Source organism: Stomoxys calcitrans, chromosome 1, assembly GCF_963082655.1.
Source record: "Stomoxys calcitrans chromosome 1, idStoCalc2.1, whole genome shotgun sequence".
In the NCBI taxonomy this organism is placed as follows: Eukaryota; Metazoa; Arthropoda; class Insecta; order Diptera; family Muscidae; genus Stomoxys; species Stomoxys calcitrans.
Genome location: NC_081552.1, coordinates 192,799,791 through 192,825,734, shown reverse-complemented (window position 1 = coordinate 192,825,734; position 25,944 = coordinate 192,799,791). Strand labels below are relative to the sequence as shown.

The 25,944-nt window shown below is 40.2% G+C and overlaps 4 protein-coding genes across 4 annotated transcripts; 2 read left to right on the top strand and 2 right to left on the bottom strand.

Annotated features, from left to right (window-relative positions):
• Positions 1–3,726: 3,726 nt before the first annotated feature.
• LOC106086627 (MIP18 family protein galla-2) lies at positions 3,727–4,446 on the top strand. Its single transcript, XM_013251371.2, has 2 exons — positions 3,727–3,921; positions 3,984–4,446. The coding sequence occupies exons 1-2, from the start codon at positions 3,801–3,803 to the stop codon at positions 4,343–4,345; spliced, it is 483 nt and encodes a 160-aa protein (XP_013106825.1). The 5' UTR covers positions 3,727–3,800; the 3' UTR covers positions 4,346–4,446.
• A 448-nt stretch (positions 4,447–4,894) lies between these two features.
• Positions 4,895–8,269, bottom strand: LOC106086625 (mitochondrial inner membrane protein OXA1L). Its single transcript, XM_013251370.2, has 4 exons — positions 8,118–8,269; positions 7,057–8,001; positions 6,877–6,994; positions 4,895–5,172 (listed from the first exon to the last, which is right to left on the bottom strand). Exons 1-4 carry the CDS (start codon positions 8,175–8,177, stop codon positions 5,000–5,002), a joined length of 1,296 nt encoding a protein of 431 aa, XP_013106824.1. The 5' UTR covers positions 8,178–8,269; the 3' UTR covers positions 4,895–4,999.
• Positions 8,270–13,759: 5,490 nt separating this feature from the next.
• Positions 13,760–18,129, bottom strand: LOC106086624 (uncharacterized). The gene is made up of 5 exons (XM_013251369.2): positions 17,997–18,129; positions 17,325–17,931; positions 16,240–17,264; positions 14,122–16,173; positions 13,760–14,058 (listed from the first exon to the last, which is right to left on the bottom strand). Exons 1-5 carry the CDS (start codon positions 18,051–18,053, stop codon positions 13,786–13,788), a joined length of 4,014 nt encoding a protein of 1,337 aa, XP_013106823.2. The 5' UTR covers positions 18,054–18,129; the 3' UTR covers positions 13,760–13,785.
• A 2,485-nt stretch (positions 18,130–20,614) lies between these two features.
• On the top strand, positions 20,615–23,536 carry LOC106086628 (cell division cycle 5-like protein). The gene is made up of 6 exons (XM_013251372.2): positions 20,615–20,795; positions 20,850–21,115; positions 21,179–21,309; positions 21,386–22,163; positions 22,229–23,297; positions 23,363–23,536. Exons 1-6 carry the CDS (start codon positions 20,751–20,753, stop codon positions 23,471–23,473), a joined length of 2,400 nt encoding a protein of 799 aa, XP_013106826.2. The 5' UTR covers positions 20,615–20,750; the 3' UTR covers positions 23,474–23,536.
• The last annotated feature ends 2,408 nt before the right edge of the window (positions 23,537–25,944 follow it).

Sequence of the window (25,944 nt, the reverse complement as noted above, 5' to 3'; positions counted from 1 at the left end):
CTACATTTGATTTGTCCTCCTTTTTCGTCCTTGATTTAGTCCTGCTGAATATACTATTTAGTGTGTTGTGGCTTTTTAAAGCAAACTGGTATTTTTCCTTGTTGTATATATTGGAATTGGTAAGCCTTTCCGAAAACCCTGGAATATACGTCGTTTTCTTGAAGATTTGTGGCGTTGGTTCAATTTCGTTATTCGGTGTTCTATTCTTGGCGACTTTAATTAGATCGTTAATAGCTTTGCTTGGGAAGTCATTTAATCGAAGTATTTGTTGAATTTTTCTTTCGTTTTCTTGATGATATATTTTGTCACTGATTTTTAGTACTCTGTCGATGAAATTAGTAGCCGTATTTATTTTTATTCTTCTCGGATGATTTTAATAATAATTTATGAGTCTCCCAGATGCTGTATCTTTTTGATACCAATTTAATTTTAACTTATTTTGACGGTGGACGATGGTGTCAAGATATGGCAATTTGTTGTTCGATTCACATTCCATTGTGAAATGGACGTGTGGGTAGAAGGAATTAAGAACTTGTAGAGTATTTTCGACTTCCGTTCTTTCCAATACACAAAATATATCGTCCACGTATTTGGTCAGAAATCTTGGTTTTGTTGTCATTTTCTCAACTGAAGCGTCTAGTAAGGTTTCCATTACAATATTGGCGATTATCGGAGAGATGGGCAAACCCATTGGCATGCCTTTCTTTTGCTCATACAATTTCTCATCGTATGTAAAATATCTTGAATCCTTTATGCATAATGCTAACAGTTCTATAAATAAATCCTTTGGCATCTTTATGTGCTCCTGAATGTGATTCCATTTTTCGGTTATAGTGTTTATGGCTAAATTAACCGGTATGCTTGGAAATAGGGACACAACGTTGAAAGATATTAATATCTCATCGTCTCTGAGTTATTGTTATTTAATACGTCTGTTAGATATTTTGGTAGTCCATATGTTGGAGAATTAATCGATGAGCAAATCGACGTGAGTGGTGTTCCCTCCTTATGGATTTTGGATAAGCCATAAATTCTTGGAGCAATCGCGGTATAATTCGTCAACAGGTTCTTGTTCGTTTACAGTGCTAGGATTAATGCCAACGTGCGGGATGTGTGTACAGATTGTGACCTGGGATCACACAAAACTTGCCATCTGTCGTCTTTTTTCTCCGACCTCAGGCCGAAGTTGAAATGGAAGTTAGGGCAATCATGCTCAACTGCTAAACGCTAACTCCGACTCCGCAGCCCTGAGACTGACAGCCCTTTCTCTGGCCCAAAGAAGCTCTTTGCATCTTCTCACCAGTCTCGACTTCACATAGTTCCTCGCTCGAGCCTTTAGCGACGACTGACTTTCCACATATATCATGATATTCTGCTCCAATTGCCACTCCCGCAATGCCTTCAGGACCACCAAAACGCTGTACACATCCAAAAGCCTATATGATTCCTTGTTTAACAAAATACAGAAGCTCTCGGGGAGGGCGAGGTGCCTCCACGCAGAAAGGCAGAGGTGGTGTTGTTCACTAGAAGGAGGAAGTATGGCGAATTCAGGGGACCGGTCCTAGAAGAAGTGAGCTTCCGCTCTCTCGGAAGGCTATAAATGGAGAATGAAAGTTGAGGAGAGAGTTAAACGGAGGCTGAGTGCGCTCTTATCATGGCACAACTCGTTCCGGCAAAAGCAGCTTTATCAATTCCTAAAGTTCTAAGATTGATGCCAATGTGCGGGATGTGTGTACTGATTGTGACCTGGGATCACACTGTCTTTTTTTCTCCGACCTCAAGGCGAAGTTGAAGCGGAAGTTAGGGCAATCATGCTCAACTGCTAACCGCTAACTCCGACTCCGCAGCCCTGAGACTGACAGCCCTTTCTCTGGCCCAAAGAAGCTTTTTGCATCTTCTAACCATTCTCGACTTCACATATAGTTCCTCGCTAGAGCCTTTAGCGACGACTGACTGTCCACATGTATCATGATATTCTTCTCTATTCGCCACTTCCGCATTATCTCCCATGCCTTCAGGACCACCAAAACGTTGTACACATCCAAAAGCCTATATGATTCCTTGTTTAACAAAATACAGAAGCTCTCGGGGAGGGCGAGATGCCTCCACGCAGAAAGGCAGAGCTGGTGTTGTACACTAAAAGGAGGAAGAATGGCGAATTCAGGGGATCGGTCCTGGAAGAAGTGAGCTGCCACTCTCTCGGAAGACTGAAGAATGAACGTTGAGGAGAGAGTTAAATGGAGGTTGAGTGCGCTCTTATCATGGCACAACTCAATAGCCAGGATTTGGGAACTTGGACTATCGGCGGTCCAGTGGATGCACACTTCTTTGGTTAGGCTGATCCTCATCTATGGGCGCTTGGTGTGTCACCTGGCCCTGGGGAGGGTGAGTCTACGCGGTATGATGGAGAAGGAAAAAGGTATTAAGCCAGTGCTGATATCGGGAGCTAGAAGGAGTGCCCCGAGAGCAGCACTAAACGCGACCCCAGACCTTTGCACATGTACAAATCGTAGCGTTGAGGTCTGCCTTCTTACTGAGGCTGTCAGCGACGTGACTTTCTTCTGATTTCGGGCATTCCTTTGTTCTGCAAAAGGCCTCTGGAGTAGAACGACTGCGTGGCTTTGGCGATGCGAAGTACAGTACTGTGGCTTTGTCTCTGAACAGCTTGCTTAATCCAAAGTACCATCTCTTAAACTATATTAACACTGATCCTGATTTCCGATGAACATTCCATTTAGGAACCGAGGGATACTTCTCTCGGGGATATCGTAGTTCCAATCGGTTCTGTAAGGAATAGCGGTACAATATATTTTTCAACAAGAGGCTCGGGCAATGTGTAATCCACACTGCTTGAAACATTGGACATTGTAGTGTTGACAATGCAGTGTCCATATCCCCTGCATCAATTTTTCTAGCCACAATTTCCAGAGACGTTAGGTGTATTAAATTCAGTGTATCATAGCAGCTGCGATGCACAAACAAGCAATCCTTTGGATCCGGCGGAGTATGAAAAGCAGGTGGACTTTTGAAGCGCCGTCCACCAGACTACAGCACCATATAGCATAATGGGTCTGACAACCGCAGTATATAACCAGCAAAAGCTTCTTTTACAGATGTATAGTTAAATTTCCTTTCCAGCAAAAAACCCAGGTTCCTTATATACCCTGGAAGAGGAATATTTTGGAGGGCCTGTTCTTTTTGATCGGAGAGATCCAAAAGACAAATCTGAGTAACATCACTAGTTGGCCCAAGTTAGCCCAATTGTCACGTTACAATGTGCAACAAAGGGACCACAAACGAAGAAGAGATTGGCATGCATGGGGGTCGAATGCATATTGGTAAAGATCGAAACTGCCGAGATAGAGGTATATGTATATGTTTACCGCTGGCTGGGAGATATGAGCCAGGTTATAAACAGTTTTAAGCCAGGAAAAGGTTCGAGCAAGCGAGAATCGTACACACCGACTTCCCTTATATCCCCAGTAGCTACGATGCTTAAGGCTTTACCCCTCTCGAGCTTTATTGGAGAGTTTTCAACTGCTGAGCGTTAAAAGATAAACTGCAGTAGCGACCCGGCTTTATCGACAATATTTGTTTACTTTCGTTAAATATACCTTCGGTCCTTCTCTCTATTGCACCTAGAGTGGTAACACAGACACTACGATAACGCAGTGCAATAGTGAAACGAGTTGCCAATGCGTATTTGTTAGGACGATAACAGCGTATTTCATGCATGCCACTGTCAGCTGATCATTGAAAACAAAAATTTTATTTGGATAGCAATTTTTAAGCTTTGCAATATGCCCACAGAAATTGAAAATATTAACCCCAGTGTTTACACCAAGTCAAAAGAACGGGTGGTCACCAAAGACGAAACGGATGAAAACATTCCCGATCCATTCGATGAGAGAGAAGTTTTTGGTAAGCAACAGTGTGTAAAAGCATATTTCAATATAGTGAGTTTTAAAATAATTATTAACCAGATTTAATACGCAATATAAATGATCCGGAACATCCGCTAACACTGGAGGAGCTTCATGTTGTACAACAAGATTTGATTAAAGTGAACGATAAAGGCAATACAGTTTTTATTAATTTCACACCTACAATTCCTCATTGTTCTATGGCCACCTTAATTGGCTTGTCCATTAGAGTAAAACTGTTGAGATCATTGCCACCACGCTTTAAGGTTACAGTTGAAATCACCCCAGGAACACATGCCTCCGAGAATGCAGTCAACAAGCAATTGGCCGATAAGGAGCGAGTAGCAGCGGCTTTAGAAAACAAGCATTTGGCAGAGGTTATTAATCAATGTATTGCTTTAAAAAACGTTGATGCGGCATAACTGTAAGATTTAAATCGTACGGGTTCATTTTTAGAGTATAGTTTCTAATAAAAATTTTAATCAACATCCATTTGGTTTGCCAAAATGTGGTGAAATATTTATTTTTTAACAAAAGAACACTACTTTCAGCTAGACTTGTGCCTTCTAAAAATTCACCATGGATTGCTTTTGCTTAGTTCTCCTGGTGAACTTCAATAGACCCTACATAATATCCAAAGGTAAAACGTAAGATCCCATACAAAATTTTCTGGAGCTCACGGAGTCAAATTGGCGGGCGGGTTAATAAAGATGTGTCTCAACTTATAGATCGTTTTGTACAACACTTACTACGAATGTTGAAGTCATTAAACAACTTCAAATACAAACTTTTAGACGTAGAAGAAGTCAAATGGGAAATTAAGTCCATTTGAAAGGCTAACAACCGATTTGAGCCATACTTCTCAAGTAGTTTAGCATTCAAAACAGAACAAAACATGTAAATTTTCTAGGGGGATAAAGTGAAACCATGTACAGGCCCATATTTCTTGGATTTTAGGAACACTCCGTTGGTAATTGTTAACGTTTGTTTTTTTTTTGTCGTTTTATTTCTAATAAAAAAAATTAATACAACAATCATTATTCCCTTATTTACAGAAAATACAAGTTATAATGGGCTTAACTACTCTTCTTGGCTTCTATACTACTGGCTGTAGGTCCCGTGGGTCGTGGCTTAGTAGGGTCATATTTGAAAGTTTTCACCAAAGGTCCTCTTCCAGCCTTAGCAAATCGAATTTCGTCTAATCTTGAACGCTCTTCCAATTCTTTGGTGATTTTCATATTTTGCCAAGCTGCAAGAAAGAAATTAAAAAATATCAAATATTTATTAGCGATATAAAGTATTAAAAGTTTATTGTTGTTGTAGCAGTGTGTTACACACTGAGGCGGTAGCCCTTGCCGATGAAAAACACCATCGGGTCAATCCGGTACGTACAACCGGCTGCCTTGGGATTGATTAAAAGTTTATTATGTTGTTGTAGTTCTTAAGTTTATTTGCAATGACTAGAACATTGATCACTCACTGAGCAGCACTGGTCACAAACTGGCCTACTCCTAAATCCCATGCACAACACTTAAGGGGTTATCGTACAGTTCTCGTCTATGAATCCTTCCGAAAACCAAACAATTCTTCTTTTTCTTATCGACAGATTGTAAAGGGTTTTAGCAATCCGGCATCCATACTCCTAAATCCCATTCACGACGATAAAGGGCTTATCGTACAGGGCTCGTCTATGAATCCTTTCGGAAACCAAGCGGTTCATCTTTTTCTTATCGACGGATGGTCAAAGGTCCTAGCAATCCGGCATTCATACTCCTAAATCCCATGCACGACGCTAAAGGGCTTATCGTACAGTTCTCGTCTATGAATCCTTCCGAAAACCAAACGCTTCATCTTTTTCTTATCGACGGATGTTCAAGGGTCCTAGCAATCCGGCATCCATACTCCTTAATCCCATGCGCGACGTTAAAGGGCTTATCGTACAGTGCTCCTCTTTGAATCCTTCCGAAAACCAAGCGGCTCATCTTTTTTTTATCGACGGATAGTCAAGGGTCCTAGCAATCCGGCATCCATATGTAGACTTCCAACTAACTATAGCCTCCGCACTGGCGATCCCTCCTACTAGGTTTACTAGGCACGGGATAGCTGTGAGAACTACACAGGCTGGAACATTGAGATCCAATCTGTGTGATGTTCTTTGCTATCAAGAGAAGCTTAGGTCTTGCCACAGGTTGCGGATAGTGAAATGCTCCATACGGAGTAGCTGCAACAGCAGTCGCGGTTAATCAGCGGTATCGAACGGAGTGTCTCAATGAGAGGCCGGGTGGCACCGGCTCCTGCACAAATACTGAGTGCCTATGATGCTCGATATGACATGCCGGGTTATTGATGCTTTGAAATAACCAATGGCTACAATGTTCCCGCGGCGATCGGTCGTATAGACCGTAACGAATTTGCTCAACTACAGGTGCTTGACGAGGATAGCCACCTGAACATGAAAATGTGGCTACAACAATTGAATACCAGTTCGCTTGCCCAAGACAAGCCCTTCCTAGCATGCTCGTCCCCCATTAATTTCCAGGAAAACCTGAAAATTATGCAATTTCTTTGAATACTTGCATGTGGGGTTACGATCCCGTGGGGGCTAAGCCATTCCGGTACAGATTGTTGTAGCCACATTTGCATGTTTCCATTTGAAGGTAGCAAGTCGGAGCTTTGAGTTCCAACAAGTAATGTGCATAGTCAACCCGTGCCGGCTACATTCTGGTACAAATAACCGATCGCTGCGGGAACGACGATGAAGTGGATTGTGAACTAGATATGCGGTCGATACGCAGAGTTTAAAACTAAGTCGAAGCCCCTTTTCTCAATACATTTTATGACCTCGAAGAAAGAACTGCCTAAATATGCCGGTTGTATTGCCTTCAGTTAATTATGGGGACATGACACACTATACATTCGCCTGTATAAAAGCTGCCTTAATATTCAAACTTACAGTCTTTCATGCCTTCCACAAACTTCTTTTTCTTAACCGGCAAATTTTCCGCCTTGTGTATAACCATTTTATCGATTTTGAAATATTCGCGTACGGAAGGAATTTTCAGAACTGCAACCTAATGGTTAAAAAAAACACACATTACATTTAAATTCGACATTTGCGTTAATTCAAGCTCACCTGCCCCAAAGAAATGAAATTACTGCAAGCCCAATATGTTAAAATGGCTGCAGGGAAATTCATCGTAAATGGGAAAATGGCAATGGGCAATGCCCGCAAGACATACTTCATCATACCCATATTTTGCGCTGATAATCTAGCACTGTCTGTGCCAATTTCCACAGTCAACAACAGAGTCAAACTTGTGATGACTGGCAGCATAAATGTGGGATCCGCTATGGTCAAATCAGAGAACCACCACAGTCCACCATCTCTCATTGATTCTACTGGCGTATTGGCCATGCTTCTTAGGCCCATAAAGAAGGAAATGAAAAGAGGCGCCTGGGCCAGCGGAACAATAAGATTCTTCAATGGATTCATTTCCTTTTCCTTCATGAACATCATCATCTCCTGGGCATAGCGGGCTGAATCTATGGCATTACCCGACTGCCGAGCCTCAGTCATTTTCATTTGTAGCAATTGCATCTGGGGCATGTTATTATTCATTTTGGCAGCATTACGTTGGGCCATAATAACCAAGGGGAAAATAAGTGTACGCACCACCACAGTACCAATGGCAATTGCTCCCCACCAGGGTAGATCACATGAAACATGTAGGAACTCCATGCAGTTTTGAACCAAGCCAACCGGAGACCATCCGCCCAAACCAATGGAAGCAAATGTAGGTTCACCCAGGGCATTTAAAGCTGTTGCCGCAACCTCCCCGGCATTTTCTGGTATTGCTGGTGCTGCAGGTATGTCAGCCAGATTGATAATGGTCTTTCCAGCTGCTTCACTTGCCGCACCAGCCTCAGCACTAGCGAAACGTATACCCATTGTGGGCATAGCCAAAGCCATTAAAGGTAATTTTGATGTATATGGACGATGACATCTTTTATCGGCTTCCAGTCCAACATGTAAATCTCTTGTATTTATGAATTGGCTTGAAGTTGCCGGTGATGTAAACTTTTGGTGGGCAATGCAAAAAAAGAAACGAGAAAATCATTCATAAATGTTACAGGTTATGTCATTGGTCTATTTTGTTTCCAACGCCAACAATTGAATTCCTCTTGTTTACTTACCTTATTCAAATGCCTCAATGCATTGGCTTGGCGTAAAAACTGGACACGTTGGAATATCATGTCTCAGCTTGGGCACTTTAAGTGATAATCTTAGGGAAAAAACGAGAATTTTACTAAGCTTATTCCTCGCTGTCTGTCGGTTGCTACAGCACAAAAAACATATGATTTAAATTGCTACCTAATATAAGACGTGGATGCTATTACGTATGGCAATTGAGAGAAGTTTAACATTCAAATGGGTCGAAATTTGGCAAAAGCATGTTGTTTTTGTTGCCGTCATACTGAAAAGGTCCCAATGAATGTTTTTCTGGTCAAAATGTGATTATAATACTTTAGAAAAAAATCTTAAAATAAATGTTGATGATAATGAATGATTTATGTTGCTATGGGAGTTTAATTTAACCTCGTTGACGCTGTTTATTAAATCCGGTTTTATGGCACACGTCAGCTGATTTTATAAAGGGAAAACAGTTGTTTGATCACTAAAATAGGGTTTAATGAATAGTGAAAACGGAGCTTGAGAGCTGCTAAAATAAGTAGGCATTGACCATAGCGCTTGTGTTGTGAAGTGAACACCGGATGATATATAGGAATTATTTCCAACTCTGAATCGATTTCGTCCAAATTTGTTTAGTATTGCGCACAGATTTGTAAGATCGGTTGAAATATGAGCTTGCTATGGGTTTTGGATCAGGAGATACCATTGATAGTTGTTATTGCTTGGCAACTATCCTATCCTTGTTAAATGTACCTTGTGTTGGTATTCAATGAAATGTTTGTGTCTGGCAACGCTTTGTACAAACATAACGGTTTATTCAGTAGACATTTGCGATTGCATTTTGTTAGTCGATAAATGCTCGCGAGGTTAATTAGAAGCAATACTAAACAAAAGATCCGCGGAAAAAGTGTTGGCGTTGATGTTACAGTGATTACTAATTAATTTAATGTAACAAAATCGTGGATTCAAAACGATACATAATTAAAGTTTAAGAAAAATTGTTTTTGCTGCTCTGCACGGACACGTCGGAAATATGTATCCTTAAATCTCGCAATACCAAACAAAAGATACGCGGAAAAAGTGTTGGGGCTGATGTCGCAGTGTTTATTCATTATCTTAATACATATTGCAAAATTGTGGATTTAATAAAGATACATGCAGACACATCGGTAATATAAATCCCTGAATCACACAAAAAAAGAGAAAAGTGCGTCGGAAATCATAAAAATTTAAACGGGTATACGGTACGTCAAACAAAAAAGCGGAAGTGCAATAAAAATAAAAACAAACTAGAGAACCGGCCTATGCGACGGAAAAGCCTTGCCCTAAAAGCGAGCTTGCCAAAAATCTCTACATCCCCAAGCAAGTGGCTACAACAACAATATGTTACTTTGAGTGAATTGTGGCTACAACAACAATATGTTACTTTGAGTCAATGTGTGAGTGTGTGACGGAATATGTAAATTTGGTAAGTGGCTATCATCCTTGTTCTTACTTTACATAGGTTTATACAAAGGTTAGGCTGAAAAGAGGGTGCGGATATTAATCCGCCCATGCTATTATGGTTATAAACTTTGCTAGTCCATTCTTTTCAATGGAAGTTGTTGTTGTTGTAGCAGTGTGTTATACCGGTACGTACAAGCGGCTGCCATGGGATTGTTTAAAGGGCAGTAAAAAAGATCAGCAATGAACTTCTAAGGCATTTATCATATTTAGATTTTTTTGTCAAACATGTCATCGAAGCCATTCGGCCCGCTAAAGAATTTAATTTTTAACATCAAAAGAGTTCAAACGCGCCTAACCTATTTACGATCGTTGCGGGCACATGATGGCCATTGGTTATTTAAAGGCGCCAATAACTCGCCTTGTCATATCGAGCATCATAGGCACTCAGTATTTAAGCATGAGCCGCTGCCGCCAGGCCTCTTACTAAGACTTTCCTTTCGATACCCCTGATTGAGCACGACTGCATTTGCAGCTAATCCGTATGAAGCATACCACTATCCGCAGCCTGTGGACGCGCCCGGTAGCTCGTAGATAATCTTCATAACAAAGTGACAAAAACAAGAGCCGGTGCTACCCGGCCTCTCACTGAGACACTCCACTCCCTACCGCTGATTGTCCGCGACTACAGTTGCAGCTACTTCGCATGGAGCATTCCACTATCCGCAACCTGTGACGCTGAGGCCTCGGCTTATATCTGCAGTAATAGTATGCAAAGCAGGCATTGTGCTATGTAATTTAAAAAATCCATGCTGAAGGTTAGCACATAAAAATTCTCCAACAAAGCTCGGGAAGAGTAGTGTCTCAAGCGCCTTTGCTATCGGCGAGAGAAGAAAAAGCGATCTGTATCATTCTCTCTTGCTCACATATATTCGTGTGGAGTAGGCGATCCTCATCAAACTCCTATAAATGAGCAACCTCGTTCCGGTCCAAAGCACCGATCGCCGCGGGAACAGTGTGGCCATTGGTTATTTAAAGGCGTCAATAACTCGCCTTGTCATATCGAGCATCATAGGCAATCAGTATTTGTGCAAGAGCCGGTGCCTTCCGGCCTCTTACTGAGACTCTCCGCTCGATACCGCTGACTGTCCGCGACTGCCGTTGCAGCTACTCCGCATGGAGCATTCCACTATCCGCAACCTGTGGACGCGCCCCGTTGCTCGCAGCTAAGCTTCTCGTGACAGCAATGAACACCATACTGACGGACTTCAATGTTCCCGCCTGTGTGGTGCTCACAGCTATCCTGTGTTGGGTTGTTGTTGTTGTCGCAGTGTGTTGTGTTCTATCTTTTGTCTGCTTGATTCTGTTGAACATCCAGATCCAGGAACTCTGCGACTATGGTGGGGTGCATCCAGAGTGGTTGGGCAGTTAAACAGGTGACGTCTATTGATTGGTCCCTGGTCACAGTGGGACATGCATCTTGTACGTCGGCATCAATCCTTGATCTGTAGGAGTTTGGGCGGCTGCATCTGCAGGATTGCAATTGAGCCAGAACTACTCTGGTTTGGCGGGGGAGGTCAACTTCTTCAGGAGCAATAGGAGGCGGTCGTTCTCCAAGGACTACATTTACCCGGTAGCTTTTCACCGCATCTGTTACCGTGTCTGCATGAATGTTGTCTAGGCCCGCTTGGTACGCCGTTTAATCTAGAGGTTCTCTCTTGTAGCGCTGGACATAACACTCTAGATCATGTAGATCCACCTTAAAGCTTCTGGTCGGTGGATACCTATTCACAAGATGATGATTTGGATGGTCCCTACAGTGGCATGTGAGGAGAATGTGTAAAAGCTGTCAAGTGTGACACCAAGTATTTTGAGACACTTGATGTGTCCATCGACCATCACATTCAGCTCCCTATCCACCTCATGTGTGCATACAGTGAACAATGTGACTGAAGATTTGATGGCAGATATCCTCAAATCTCTTGGAGAGAAATCAGCGGCAAGTTCGTTTAGACGTTTACCCAAACGCAGATGTCATCAACGAGTGGAGGCCTGATGCCATGATCGTACAATCGTCCGCAAAAGATACGATCTCTATGCCGTCTGGATATCAAACCGCCTTGGGGAACTCCCTGTTTCACACTACGGGGTTTCGACTTCTTATCCCTAAATTCCAAAAACGACTGGCGACCACACAGATAATTCCTGACCCAGCGTTTCACGTCTGGCTGGAGGGACGTGTTGGCGATGTCCTCAAATAGTTTGGCATGGCTGACCGTGTCGCATGCCTTCGATAGGTTGAGTGCCACGAGGACCGTCCTATCACATGGCTTGGGCTGATTGACGCCACGGCAAATGTGTGCGGTGATGGCATGCAAAGCAGCTGTTGTGATATGCAGTCTTCGAAATCCATGCTGATGCTATGGAGATTTTCCAGCGAGGCGCGGGAGGAGTAGTCGGTCAAGCTTCTTAGCTTCTAGTGAGAGGCTCTGCTCATCTTTCAAACTTCGGGTATTATAAGAGTGTTTAAAGACAGGTTGAGGACAGTAGAGATTCCGTCGAGGCCCAACGCCTTGGATGATTTGGCGCCACGGTTGACATTCGGTACTTCGTCCACGGTAAATTGTGATGGCTGTCTATCGGCTCGGAAACTATGGATACGACGAATGGCTCTCCTCTTAGCCCTTTCACTCTCGGGATGATCAATAAATTGAAGGTTGAACAGCCTGGGGCATCTCTTCCGATCAGTCACAGTTACATCGCCAAAGGTGACTGAGGTCCTGTCATCCCTCCTACCGGAGTTCGAGAGTGACTCAACAGGAGACCACAGCTTGCCTATAATGGTACCTAAGTTACATTACTCCAAGTGTTCCAGCCACAAATCCCCCTTATGTTCGTTGACTACCTTGTTTATTACTAAATTCATTGCTCAAATCCATTCCCGGATTCAGTGGCGGGATTCCTTTGCCAATTTTCCAGAAATCGGGAACTATGAGTATCCAGAGAGAGTCTGAGAACATTGGTCAAGTACTCGATTCGCAGTTCAACCAGATTTTTAAACATCAATCTAGAGATTCAGTCTGATCCTTATGGCTAGGATGGCTTGGCACTGTGGATGACATACGTTATCTGTCCATGGTACATTATGATGTATTTTCATCTGCTCGGAGACTATGCATGCGATGAATGACTCGACTTCTCGCCCTATCATTCTCGAGATATTCCATAAATTTTCGTTTGGCACTCCACATCAGTTATTGCTAAGCAGCTCAAAGTGACCGAAATCACAGACTTGCTAGCATACGTCAGCTTACCAATGCGTACCGTTGCCTAAATTACAGCGCTTAAAGTTTTGTTTCCATAAATTATTGCTATGTTGTTGTTGTAGCAGTGTGTTGTACACTGAGGTGGCAGCCCTTGCCGATGAAGGATTTCATGGAGTCAATCCGGTACGTATAACCGGCTGCCATGGTTTTGATACTTATGTTCGTTGGCCATGGTATTGATTTCCAGATACAGTTCCCCTAATTTTGGGTCAGTAGCATTGGAGCTATGAATTACATAAAGCACATCTGCTATAAGCAGCACACAGGATGGAACGAAAAGCTCAGTTGGGAGAAACCGCGCCTTCCCCACAAGTTGTGCATAGTGGAATGCTTGGTATTAGGGATGCTTGGAACCGCATTCGCGGACAATTAGTGATATCGAGTGGAGAGTCTCAGTGAGAGCCTCTCGCCCAAAAGCCGCCTGCACCGACTCTTATTCAAATACTCAGTGCCTATGATACTCGATATGAAAAGGCGAGTAATTGCCGCCCTTTAATAACCAATGGCCATAACGTTTCCTCGCGATAGGTCCTATGTGCCGGAGCGAGATTGGTCAGCTATGTGGGCTTGTTGATTATCGCTATCGACTGGAAAAAGGACCCCACATGGGATAATTCTACCGATTGGTATAAAGTAAGCGGCTGGTGCGTTCATGATGGTTCATGCGTCTGAGAGAAGTAGCAGTTAACTGAAGCGGCGACTGGTTAATTCTCTGAAGCTCTTCGTGAACGGTTCCATTCTAAAACCTTAGTTTGGATTAGCGTTTTGCTAGATCATTTGTGGCATATTTGTAACACATCCAAAAATTACAGCGAACAAAAAACACCAAATTTTTGATTTTGTCATCCTTTTTAATAAATAAAAAATTGCACTACTCAATGGAAGCCAAATAATTTGGCTATTACAGGGTAAACAAATTACTTTTCACTTTTATTTTACTTTTTTGTACATCTGGTGTCGTAACACCTACAATGGTGTTTTCCTGTTGGACATTAACACTACTACCTAGGGTATCGGTTGTCTTGTCCACCACAGTCTCGCCGGATATAATTTGTTTGTGATGTTTGGCTTGATGAACAACGAGAAGAGATCGATTTATGGTGGTGAATGGGCAGTGGTTACATTTGTGTATAACACTGTCGGCTTTATCGGGATGTTTATGACGTATGTGTTTCTAAAAGAAAGGAAATGTTATTTTAATTTTATAAGCTACCGCCTCTTTATTTTGCACACCTACTTGATATGTCACACTTTGTACAGATTTATAATCACAGAATTGGCATTCATACATTTTTTTATTTTCATGGCCCATACGATGTCTTCGGAAGGCATTATGGTCATTTGTTGCATAATCACACTGCTGACATTTGAAACGTTTCTCAGAGTCGCTGTGCATTAGTAGATGCAGTTTTAACGATGCCTTTGTGCTCATCGTCTTTTGGCAAATATCACATTTTAGGGAGCTTTCGCCATTTTTGCAATAATTGCAATGGTCTTTCAAAGTTTTAAAATTCTTGAATGTCGATCCACAATCCGGGCAGCGGTGAATTTGTGGAGGTGCCTCGGCATCTTTGTTTGTGCTTAGGGAGTTTGAAACCTGAACTCGATGCCATCTCCGATGATTTTTCAATTGTTTCGAGTTTTTAAAACCCTTTCCACATTGTTCACATTTATAGGAGCGATCATCAAAATGAATTTTGGCATGAGTGTTCACTAGCCTTGAAAAGATGGGCGTTTTAAAGTCGCACAACTCACATTTGTATAGTTCCATGTCGATTTGATGGGCTCTCCACAGATGGGTGTGTAGTGTATTCCAATTATTAAATTCTGCCGATTTACATTCTGGGCATATGATAGCTTGCAGATTACTGTTGTCGGTGGACACAGAAGTGTCGTGACATTTTTGATGGTATTCCAGGGTTTCGGTTCTTTTGAATCGAAAGGCACAACCTTTTACAGAACATTTCACAAATGATTCGTCAGCAGCAATGCCTTGTTGTGGCTTTAGTTCCTTTACACGTCTACCCCCAAATGGTCTTCCGCGCACTGAAGTGCCACTAGTAACAGATACTGGTTTCTTTGGAAGTTCCATAAGATTATTGGCAACATAAATGCGACCTTTTTCTTGTATAACGGGAGCTTCTTCTTGTTTGTTCGTTACAGACATTGTGGGTTCTTTTGCAAGGGCCTTATTTATTTTAATCAGCGGTGGTAAAGGTATTAATGTTGGAATGTCATTCGAAGTTACGTTGCTTGGAGTTTGGGTTGGAAATTTTGTTACCGGTACCAGAGGCGGAAGATCAGGGGTTACGGACGCTGATACAGTTTTGCTCAAATCTTCGCTACGTATTTTAGATTTGGGAGAGTGCTGATTTTGAGCAAGTGACACGGAAGATGTATTGCAAGTATCTGAATAGGGCTGTATAGATGAGTTCATTGGTTCTTGAGCGAGTTTACCCATGCTATGACCAATACTTGATGGCGGGGCATTCGCTTCACTTGACGAATGCTGCGGAGATCTTGTGTTCACTGTTGTTACTTGAGCACCGTCATGCTGCTGTTCATTGGCAAATGCTGGGTTCGAAATAACAGAGTTTTTCAATGCTGAAGAGTCTTTAGACTCTGGCGTAGCATTGCTTAATTCACGCTTGAGGCTTTCAGCATTTTCGCTGTTATGGTGTTGTGTTGCTGAATTCAGGTTTATAGCACTACTATTTTGATCTATAGCCTCACTAGAATTGCTTCCCATCGCAGTGGCAGTATGAAACTCTTGGCCATTGTTATCATTGGAATAATTAATAAAATATTGTGTCTCAGCCATGGCACTTCCGCCTGTTAACTCCTCTATATCTCTAATGGTTATTAATGACACCTGAGGAGTGTCAATATCCAAAGTGTTTGTATTCTTTTGATTATTTTCGCTAGTACAATCTTCATTCTCGTCATTTTTGTTGCCGCTTCCGTTGGTGTGATTGGCAACATCCGTAATAATGCCGCTAATATCCACAGCTAGATCTTCGTAAGTTTCTGCCCAATCATTAGCCATTTGACTATCTAGATCTTGAAATTTAAAAGATTCCGTCTCGTATAGGGAATCACCTATTAGATTGCCATCACCATTCATATTGATAGTGGATGATAGTGTCTCACTGCTATGATTGTTATCTAGATTGGGTGCTATCAGATGCTGTACTTCATTCAACTCATCAACGAGTAAGTTTAATTCGTCCACGGTGCGCAAGTGCAAAGTTCCCCTATGCTGTTCTTGGCAAGTAGGCATGGCTTTGTTCTGGCGAGTAAAAAAAAAAAATTGTAAAATATAAATGAAAAGAGGAAACTTAAACTGTCTACATACCACAAAATTATCAGTTTCTGGCATGTGGTGGTGTGGTGCGCCAACCGATGGAGAGGTGTTTTCTGTAACCAATGATAAACTTTCGACTTGTCCACCTGTGGCATTTGTATCACTCATATTGGTCATGTACAACGAATTATCCATAATGTAACCACTAGTATTTTGTGTAGGATCATTAACTATTTGATAGGCAGCATCTACTTGGTGACCATTTAAGAATGTTGCATTATTAGTTACTGCATTTGCACTTGATGCGTTAGCGTTAGTTTCGTAAATGTAAGGCATGCTTACGAAGTTTGAATCATAGTTCTGATTTGTCGTACTGCTACTGCTTCCTATGAAATCAGAATTTGCAGAATGCAAAGCCTCCAAGGGCATTAGATTAAAACTTTCTACGCTTTTAACGTAAATTTTTGGCTTTCTTGGTTTCTCAGTTGTCTGCTTTTGAGAGCTAACACTGTTAGAAATTGCCATAGAGGTTTTGCTATTATCACTACCCACATTGTTGCAGGTGTTATGTTGTAAACTATTTTTCCTGCTTGGATTGTATGCTTCGTGAGTGCGATTGGATATATCTAATGGTGTTAGGTGATTGCTTCCACTTCCATTATAAGAATTAAAATTTACACTCCCCAATTCATAGTCTCTCCTTAGCAAAGCCGGTTCTCTAAGAACATCCACACTTTTAATGGATATCTTCTGCTTGGGAGGTTTGAAGTTTTGATTCTCAGTTCCATGGTTGTTGTTATTATTTCCATTCCCGCTCAATTGGTTTTCAGTCTGTTCAATGGGTTGACGATTGGGTTCACGTAGACATTCTACGTTCTTCAAATAAATTCTGCTTTTTCTCGGAGGTTCTACATTTTCATCGCTCTCATTTGTAGCCTTGCTGACTTTTTGAATTTGCTCGTTTGTTCTGTTTTCCATATATTTTACAAATTTCGAAATCTCATTTTCTGGCACCAAATGGTCAAGTTTCAGATGTATCTCTAGGGACTGCTGTGCAAAAAATATATTGTTGCAGCCTAAAATATAGATGTTGAAGATTTGTAAGTGGTTAACTTAATGGAAAAATTATTTATTACCTGGGCATTTGATTTCCTTTTGCATCGCAGCTTGTTTCTTTGATTCATCACTGTGTTGCAGTCTTTCGTGGTCATTTCTTTCGCATTCCCTTAAGCTGATATATGGACAAATAGAACATTTATGTATGCTGGGTCTGCCAAAAATCTCTTCTTCACATTCCCGTTGATCCTCAGTATTCTCATTTGGTATCTGCTGTGTTGCTGATGGCACTCTAGGCGGAGTAGGTGTGGCATTGGTGCGATCTTTCGAAGCCTCAGAACTTTCTGATTTTATAGGCTCCGATTTTATCTCCTCTTGCCTACTAATGTTCCTTCGAAACACATTGCCATAACTTCTGTGTGGCGGCTGAACATCTGTGGTATGTATCTGAACAAATGGTATGGTACTAAATCCATTCGTTGTGGGAGCGCTGCTGGCACTGCTGGAATCCTTTAGTCTATCTTGCTCCTCTCGGGTATGTGACAGATATGGAAATACATTAGTTTGGCTGGAATGTCTCTGCTCTACAGAAGACGAGGCGGGTGGTAAGTCACAAGGCATATTGTTTAAATAGTGATTTTGTGGTGGCAAATCATAGTCCATCAATTCACTCTCAACTGAAGATATCTAAACGAAAAAGAAAACATTTTGTTTTGCAAACCAAAAACTAGTGTTTGTTTTTAGTTTCCTACCGGGAAATTTGTACTGCCAAAGTAGCTGTCGTATGTGGCAAAATTCGTTTCGTTCATGGCTATAAATCTGTGTAAAATTTTTTTTTAGAAAATCTTATTCTAAAAATTGCAGAAATTTAATATTTATACACAAAACAGCTGATCTTTGTTATCTTCACTGTTGCCACTTTGATTTGTTTTGAACAACACTGATGACTTGATTTGCGGCCAATTTCTAGATGAAGAAAGTGTTAGGTGTTACCCATTCCGTACTCATAAGAATTAAAATCTTTACGTCGTTTTATTTACAAGTCTAGCGGTTCGCTAGCTTATGGGCAGGATGCACTTATAAAATGAGGTCATGTGAACAGCTGAGTAAAATTTTTCTATGTTTCTATGCTTTGATTTTGCAGTAAATCTAAATGTCAAAGTCTTGATAAATTTTATTCTTAAATCTTAAAAAGAAATTCTATTTGATCCGATATTACACACATAAGCAACAAAACAGTGTTATAATGATGAAAATACAAACATAAAACACATTTCAAGAAGATAAATTGTAAAACAAAGTTTATTTCTAAAAGCACTTTGACAATTCAGTTTACGGCATTTACCACTCAAGATAGTTTCGTTGGGGATACATTTTTGTTGTTGTTCTAAAGACGCTAACTCTTAATTGTATAATGTTTATGGATAAATAAAACGCTCTTCTCGCTAAATTCTTTGTACTTTGAAGGTTGCCAGCACTGACACACATAAAAAAAAACAAATATTAACAAAACAAAAAAAAGTAATTTTATTTTTAACTCTAGGAAGCGCAGATTGGTCTGGCCAGACTAATTTTGACTTTTATGGATTCCCTTCTAATTCAATTATAATTTCTATGAAAAGGGAACTTATTTTAAAATTATAAAATTTTGAATTATTTTGGATATTATATGCAAATGAAATTAATACCTACCTGATACTGTCAACAGATTTAAAACATTTATTTTCATATTTTAGCTAAAAGCAAAATTTATTCGCTAAAGTAAATACTTTATTTATCTAGACTTAAAGAGGTCTACTGCTTTACTGTCATTGGCTAGAACAGACGTCTCAGCCATTGTGTCCGTCATGACAGGTCACTGTCTAATCGGAAAACATGCTGACAGACTGAAGGTTGCCAGCAACGATTATTGCAGAAGCTGTGAGAGCATCGAAAAAGAAGAGACTATAGAACACCTTCTGTGTGTGTCCTGCACTAGCAGTCAGAAGGAGTTCCACTTAAGGTTCTCATTTCGTTGAGAACCTGTCTGATTTAGCGGATGTGAACATTTGCAAGATATTGGGCTTTTTAAAGCGATCTGGATGGTTCGATGGTAGGAACTAGAAGGTATCTTTCTTCTTCTGTTCCTATGGTATCACAATGGACGAAAACGTCTATGTGAGTCTGTCGACAGACTGCAACTTAAACCTAACCTAACCTGAATACTATTTGTTCATTTTTTTATGTTTTTATCTGCTTAGTATAAAATTTCAGTAAAATGTTGACTACAGACAAATTTTCAAAATGAATTGAAACTCATTTTGAAACTTTTAAACTTAAATTTAGATTTTTTCACAGAACTTTTTCCATTATTACAAAAATTTAATATAGGATTAGCAAATAATGCATCTTAAAAACGAGGTGGCACAAAAATAGATATTGTAAAATCACTGTATTACTATATTTAACAAAAGACAACCGTTTTTTCCAATATAGGCCTGATTACCTTAATAATTATGTGATTTTCAAAGTAAAAAAAACTGATTTTAAGACTACTGTTTTTGGGCCGGGCCTCACTGCATCTGTCGAAGGAGGTGACATATCGAGGCTAAGCCCTTGGATCAAAACTTCTGGAAAAAGAATAAGGAGAAAATAAGTCTAAAATCGTTGGGCACCTTTCACTCCTGCTACAGGATGTTTGTAGAAAGAGTGAAGTGACTTACTTGATGTACGGCCATTGTGAGACCTCTGTGAGGGCACTGGTTCGTGGTTAAATGTAGGTTTTATGTTCGCTTTTCGAAAAACAATAATGTCGCCAAGACATTTTTGTAAAACACTACAAACATCTTAATAATAAAATAACACATTAAAACGTTACCATAAGAAAAGTAGGTTTGTCCTACTGAATGAATTCAGCAAGTTTTTGGCTACGATATTTATTAATGGGAATGGTGTAGGATGTCTCAGGTAAATGGTAATAGCATTGTTATTTTAGGGTTTGTGAATTTCTAATGTGTTTCTTAATAGTTAATAGAAATCTGCCTTCCCTCGTTATGACAACGTCATGTAGGCAGGCAACAACTTTCTTTATATTTCTTCAAAGGACCAAAGAATTCAATTTATAATTAAATGCCCTACTAGAGGGGATACGTATATATCTAATCCCTTCCTTTGGTGTTTCCCCAGTAAAAAAGTGGCTACAATAACAAATACAGCAATCGTTATTAAAAGTTTTACTCATTCATAATACAAAATTTCACTGGAAATCGCTTTTATTTTAGTCGAATTGCTTTATAATAATCATCATAGCGGAATGCCCCATATGACAATGTATTTGGCAATTCTAGACAATTTTTGAGCAGATGGCAACGCATGAGTTCGTATGGTTTTGACAGCTGGCCGGTGCTTGCTGTTGCCCAGTTAAAACGTTTACAGACTCGCAGTGTTTGGTTTAGTTGTAAAAATATAAATAATTTTATAATTTGGCAATATTCAGTACAGCAACGGGACACAAATAATCAACGAAAATGCCACGAATTATGATAAAGGGTGGTGTGTGGCGGAACACCGAGGTAAGCAAGATAAGAAAGAAACAAGTTGCAATACTGAATGGATAATTTTTCCAGGATGAAATCCTTAAAGCCGCTGTTATGAAATATGGCAAAAATCAGTGGTCACGTATCGCTTCACTGCTACATCGAAAAAGTGCCAAACAGTGTAAAGCTCGTTGGTATGAGTGGCTGGATCCGAGCATTAAAAAAACCGAATGGTCCCGCGAGGAGGATGAAAAACTGCTACATTTGGCCAAACTTATGCCGACACAATGGCGAACAATTGCACCTATAATAGGGAGAACGGCTGCCCAGTGTTTGGAACGTTATGAATATTTATTGTGAGTAATGAGGGAAAACAAAGATAGGAAAACATAAAAATGCCCCGTTTTTAACTTCTTCAGAGATCAGGCTCAACGCAAGGAGGATGGTGAAGAAGCTGCAGATGATCCGCGTAAACTGAAACCTGGAGAAATTGATCCAAATCCTGAAACTAAACCAGCTAGGCCAGATCCGAAAGATATGGACGAAGATGGTGTGTTTTATATCGTTTATTATTCATCAGCTATTGAGGGATATGTTCTATTCTTATAAACCTTTTAAAAATTTAGAACTGGAAATGCTGTCGGAAGCTCGTGCTCGTTTGGCCAACACACAAGGTAAGAAGGCCAAACGTAAGGCTCGTGAAAAACAATTGGAGGAAGCTCGACGTTTAGCCGCTCTACAGAAACGACGTGAACTTCGTGCTGCAGGTATTGGCAGTGGCAGGCCGAAGCGCATCAAGGGAATCGATTACAATGCTGAGATACCATTCGAAAAGCGCCCAGCTATAGGCTTCTATGACACTTCTGAAGAGCATATTGACAAAACGGATCCAGACTTTAATAAAATGCGACAACAGGATTTGGATGGAGAATTGCGTTCTGAGAAAGAGGAGCGTGAACGAAAGAAAGACAAACAAAAACTCAAGCAGCGCAAAGAAAATGATATGCCTACAGCTATGCTTCAAAACATGGAACCGGAACGCAAACGTTCAAAACTGGTATTGCCGCAGCCCCAAATATCAGATCAGGAACTACAACAAGTAGTGAAGCTAGGTCGTGCCAGTGAGGTTGCCAAAGAGGTGGCAAATGAGAGTGGCATTGAAACCACAGATGCTCTATTGGCTGATTACTCCATAACGCCACATGTAGCAGCAACACCAAGAACCCCAGCTCCTTACACAGATCGCATTATGCAAGAAGCACAGAATATTATGGCGCTTACTCATGTTGAGACCCCGCTTAAAGGTGGCGTGAATACACCTCTATATGAGTCAGATTTTTCAGGAACGTTGCCAAAGTCATCTGCTATTGCAACACCAAATACTGTAATAGCAACACCCTTTAGGTAAGATTGAAGTAAATGAAACATTTCCAAGGAATACATTTTCATTTTGTTCAAAATAATAATAGAACACAACGCGGACAAGAAAACGCAACGCCTGGTGGGTTTGCCACACCTATGTCTTCGGCCCTTGTGCCTGTAGGTAGAACGCCGCGTGGAGGTGAAGGTTCCCAAACGGTTGCCCTTGTACGCGATAAACTCAGCATCAATCCCGAGGAAAACATCAATGTTGGCGACACGCCAGCTCTGTATAAAAACTATCAAAAGCAGCTCAAGCATACTCTTCGGGAAGGTCTAGCCACACTACCCGCGCCTCGTAATGACTACGAAATAGTTGTACCCGACGATAACACTGACAATGGACCCACGGAAAGCAATGACGATTTGGCAATGGTAGAAGATCAAGCTGATGTGGATGCTCGCCTTGTAGCAGAACAAGAGGCAAAGAGAAAACGCGAATTGGAGAAACGATCAAAGGTTATACAACGCTCTTTGCCCAGGCCCACAGAAGTCAATACCAAAATTCTTCGCCCTCCCACAGACAAACAAAATCTAACAGACCTGCAGAAAGCGGAAGAGCTTATAAAACATGAAATGATCACCATGTTGTTGTTCGATTCTACCAAAGATCCGGTGCCAGGACAATCACAAGCAAAAATGGATCAGCTGCAAAATTATTTCAAAGCTAATCCCTATGAGGAAATCTCGAAGAAGGAATTGGAAGGAGCTAACGAGTTACTCGCAGAAGAAATGGATGTGGTCAAAGAGGGAATGGGCCATGGTGATTTGCCATTGGATGTCTATTCACAGGTTTGGGAAGAGTGCTTGGGACAAGTTCTTTATTTACCTTCACAAAATCGTTATACACGCGCTAATTTGGCCAGCAAAAAAGATCGTCTGGAGTCGGCTGAAAGGCGTTTAGAGCAAAATAGACGTCACATGGCCAAAGAGGCGAAACGTTGTGGTAAAATCGAAAAGAAACTAAAAATTCTCACTGGTGGCTATCAAGCTCGAGCGCAGGCATTAATAAAACAATTGCAAGACACTTATGAACAAATCGAACAAAATACCACGGCTTTGTCTACATTTAAGTTTCTAGCTGAACAGGAATCTGTGGCCATTCCCAGGCGTTTAGAGGTTGGTGTTCATTAAAATTTGCTTAAAGTGTAAATTGTATTTAAAACATTCTTTTTTTATGGCAGTCACTTCAGGAAGATGTACGCCGACAAATGGAGCGTGAAAAAGAACTACAACAAAAGTATGCAAAATTTCAAGAAACAATTGCTGAGCTGGAGGTCCCCAATTCACATTAAATGTGCCCAACTAAAGTTTAAATCATAAAACAAAGATTTTAAAAATACATTCAAATAATGAAATCCTATTGTTTTTTTTTAATTGATTTCAGTAAGAAGTATTGGTAGATGTTGGTGCGCTTAATTTGTCTTTTCGAGAAATGAGAAGTCTTTTCGCATTTCCTCAATGGAATGATGATTTTACTATGCCAGCATCTTTTGTTAAGAGTTGGAAAATATTTTTGCTATTTTTTATGTTAGCCTGTTATAGGCCGGTCATGTTTATGATTACATTAGTTGTTTTCTCCCTAAAGAGTTGAGCTTAATGACCATGAGAATTTTGTTAAGTGGAAAGATTTGATTATAGAAAAGTGACTGAATACAAATTGCCTGGTAAACAGATCCTTGAACATAGACATAACAGTCATTGGTTTAAGTTTCGTTAGGTGGCTAAACTTTCATGTTACTACCATCGCTTTGCTCATATCCATATTCAACATCCTATGAAATTTGCATATGTGTTGAAAGACCACAGTGACAAAAACACCGTTCACCTGCAGGGGCCAATATCTCATTCATGAAACTGAAAATTTTAAACCACATACCACCCTTGTGGTACAGGGTATTATAACTGTGTGCATTTGTTTGCAACGCTTAGAAGGAGAGGTGATAGACATACCATTAAGTGTAGCCATATAATTCTAATTCAATTAAGCCATGCGCGTCTATCAGTCATGTATTCTTGTAATCAAGGTACAGGTCGAGTTTATGTTTCAACTCTCACAAAATTTAGCTTTGCTTTAACTTTTTAGGCCAAAAAATAAATTCTGCCTGATTTTTTTTTTTAATTCCTAAAATACTCATTTTGGGCAAAGATAGTTCCCAAATCGGCATTTTCTACGAAGTTTACTGTGGAAGTACAAACATTTTTTTGGTGCAAAAGATTTTTTGCCTTTAACGCACCTGTAATATATTCTTTTAACAAAAGAGAAAGAAAAAATTATAGTACACAGAAAAAAAAAATAAAAATCGATTTTAATAAAGAAATTAATTGATTCAATTAATTTTTTAATTGAAACTGCTTAAATCACGAAAATGATAATTTCAATCACCGTTTTTGAAAAACTGTTGCATATTGAATTAAATAAACGATTGAACATTTTTGAAATTTCAAATTAATTTTTCATTTGATCCAATTAAATAAAATGATTAAAGTTTTTGATATTTTCACTCAATTTTTTAATTGATCCCATTAAAGAAATGATTGAAATTTTCATAATATTTAATTAATTTTTTAATTAGATCCATTAAAATGTAATTGAAAGTATTGCAAATGTTGTATTGAAAATTTTCAAAAATGCGTGCTGTATAGGGCGCAAGCTCGATGCAACATGATTCACATATGTAAAACTCCTAGAACACCAATTTGTGGTTTATGTTTGGGTACGTAAACACTCCTTAGTAAAAAAAAGACCTCCGAGGGATTTTCCAAGAAAGAAACGGAAAATATTGTTCATCTTCTATGTATAGAAAATATTTATCAAAATTTTGAGAGGCTAGACTTTTTCAAAAAAGGCATTCCTAACAGTGTTGTTGGTTCTAAAACAGTTTCTGATTCCATTAAAAAATGATTGAAAGAACTTACTAGGTCTATTCGCTTTCATTTCCTGTAAACATTTGCAGGAGAGTAAGAACAAACCTTAGTCTCTTTCGTTATATATTTAAATTAAACAGCTGGTTTTCCTAAAACAGCTGTTCGATGTTGCAACTTACTGCTGGGAAAAAACCTCCAGTAGAAATTCAAGCTCTCAATTACCGAACTCTCAGAATTTTTAATCGCTCTCACGCACTCACCCGCTCTCTTCTGATGGCAAATAAAGTACGCGATCGACTTCAGGTAACAATTTGTGCAAATTTGCACAAATTTTTGAGTACACGAACACATTGGCGAACGAATCGAGTGACAACAAGTAAAAGCGTGCTAAGTTCGGCCGGGCCGAATCTTATATACCCTCCACCATGGATCTCATCTATCGAGTTCTTTGCGCAGTATCTCTTTTTAGACTAACAAAGAATAAGATATAGCTCCTCCTCCTTGTCCTCCGCCCTTAGGAGGACCTATATCAAGTTATAGTCCGATTCGGGGCTCAACAAGCAAAAACGGGAGATCGGTTTACATGGGAGCTGTATCAAGCTATAGATCGATTCAGACCACATTGCACACGTTATTGAAGGCCATGGGAGAAGCCGTTGTACAAAAATTGTGCCAAATCGGATGAGATCAGTTTATATGGCAGCTATATCAGGTTATGTACCTATTTGCGCCATACTCATGACAGTTTTTTGAAGTAATATCAAAACACCTCATGCAAAATTTTAGCCAAATCGGATGAAAATTGCGCCCTATAGCGGCTCAATAAGTTAAGATCCAAGATCGGTTTATATTGCACCTATACCAGGTTATGGACCGATTTGGACCATACTTCGCACAA

Excerpts from the sequence above, each read along its gene's own strand:
- LOC106086627 (XM_013251371.2), top strand. The coding sequence starts at position 3,801 with ATGCCCACAGAAATTGAAAATATTAACCCCAGTGTTTACACCAAGTCA. Across the intron at positions 3,922-3,983 it reads CGATGAGAGAGAAGTTTTTG|ATTTAATACGCAATATAAAT; the intron begins GTAAGCAACAGT and ends ATTATTAACCAG.
- LOC106086625 (XM_013251370.2), bottom strand. The coding sequence starts at position 8,177 with ATGATATTCCAACGTGTCCAGTTTTTACGCCAAGCCAATGCATTGAGG. Across the intron at positions 8,002-8,117 it reads CATTGAGGCATTTGAATAAG|TTTACATCACCGGCAACTTC; the intron begins GTAAGTAAACAA and ends GCCCACCAAAAG. Across the intron at positions 5,173-6,876 it reads TGTGGAAGGCATGAAAGACT|CTTGGCAAAATATGAAAATC; the intron begins GTAAGTTTGAAT and ends TCTTTCTTGCAG.
- LOC106086624 (XM_013251369.2), bottom strand. The coding sequence starts at position 18,053 with ATGAACGAAACGAATTTTGCCACATACGACAGCTACTTTGGCAGTACA. Across the intron at positions 17,265-17,324 it reads AAAGGAAATCAAATGCCCAG|GCTGCAACAATATATTTTTT; the intron begins GTAATAAATAAT and ends TCTATATTTTAG. Across the intron at positions 16,174-16,239 it reads CAGAAACTGATAATTTTGTG|AACAAAGCCATGCCTACTTG; the intron begins GTATGTAGACAG and ends TTTACTCGCCAG.
- LOC106086628 (XM_013251372.2), top strand. The coding sequence starts at position 20,751 with ATGCCACGAATTATGATAAAGGGTGGTGTGTGGCGGAACACCGAG. Across the intron at positions 21,310-21,385 it reads GAAAGATATGGACGAAGATG|AACTGGAAATGCTGTCGGAA; the intron begins GTGTGTTTTATA and ends TTAAAAATTTAG. Across the intron at positions 23,298-23,362 it reads CCATTCCCAGGCGTTTAGAG|TCACTTCAGGAAGATGTACG; the intron begins GTTGGTGTTCAT and ends TTTTTATGGCAG.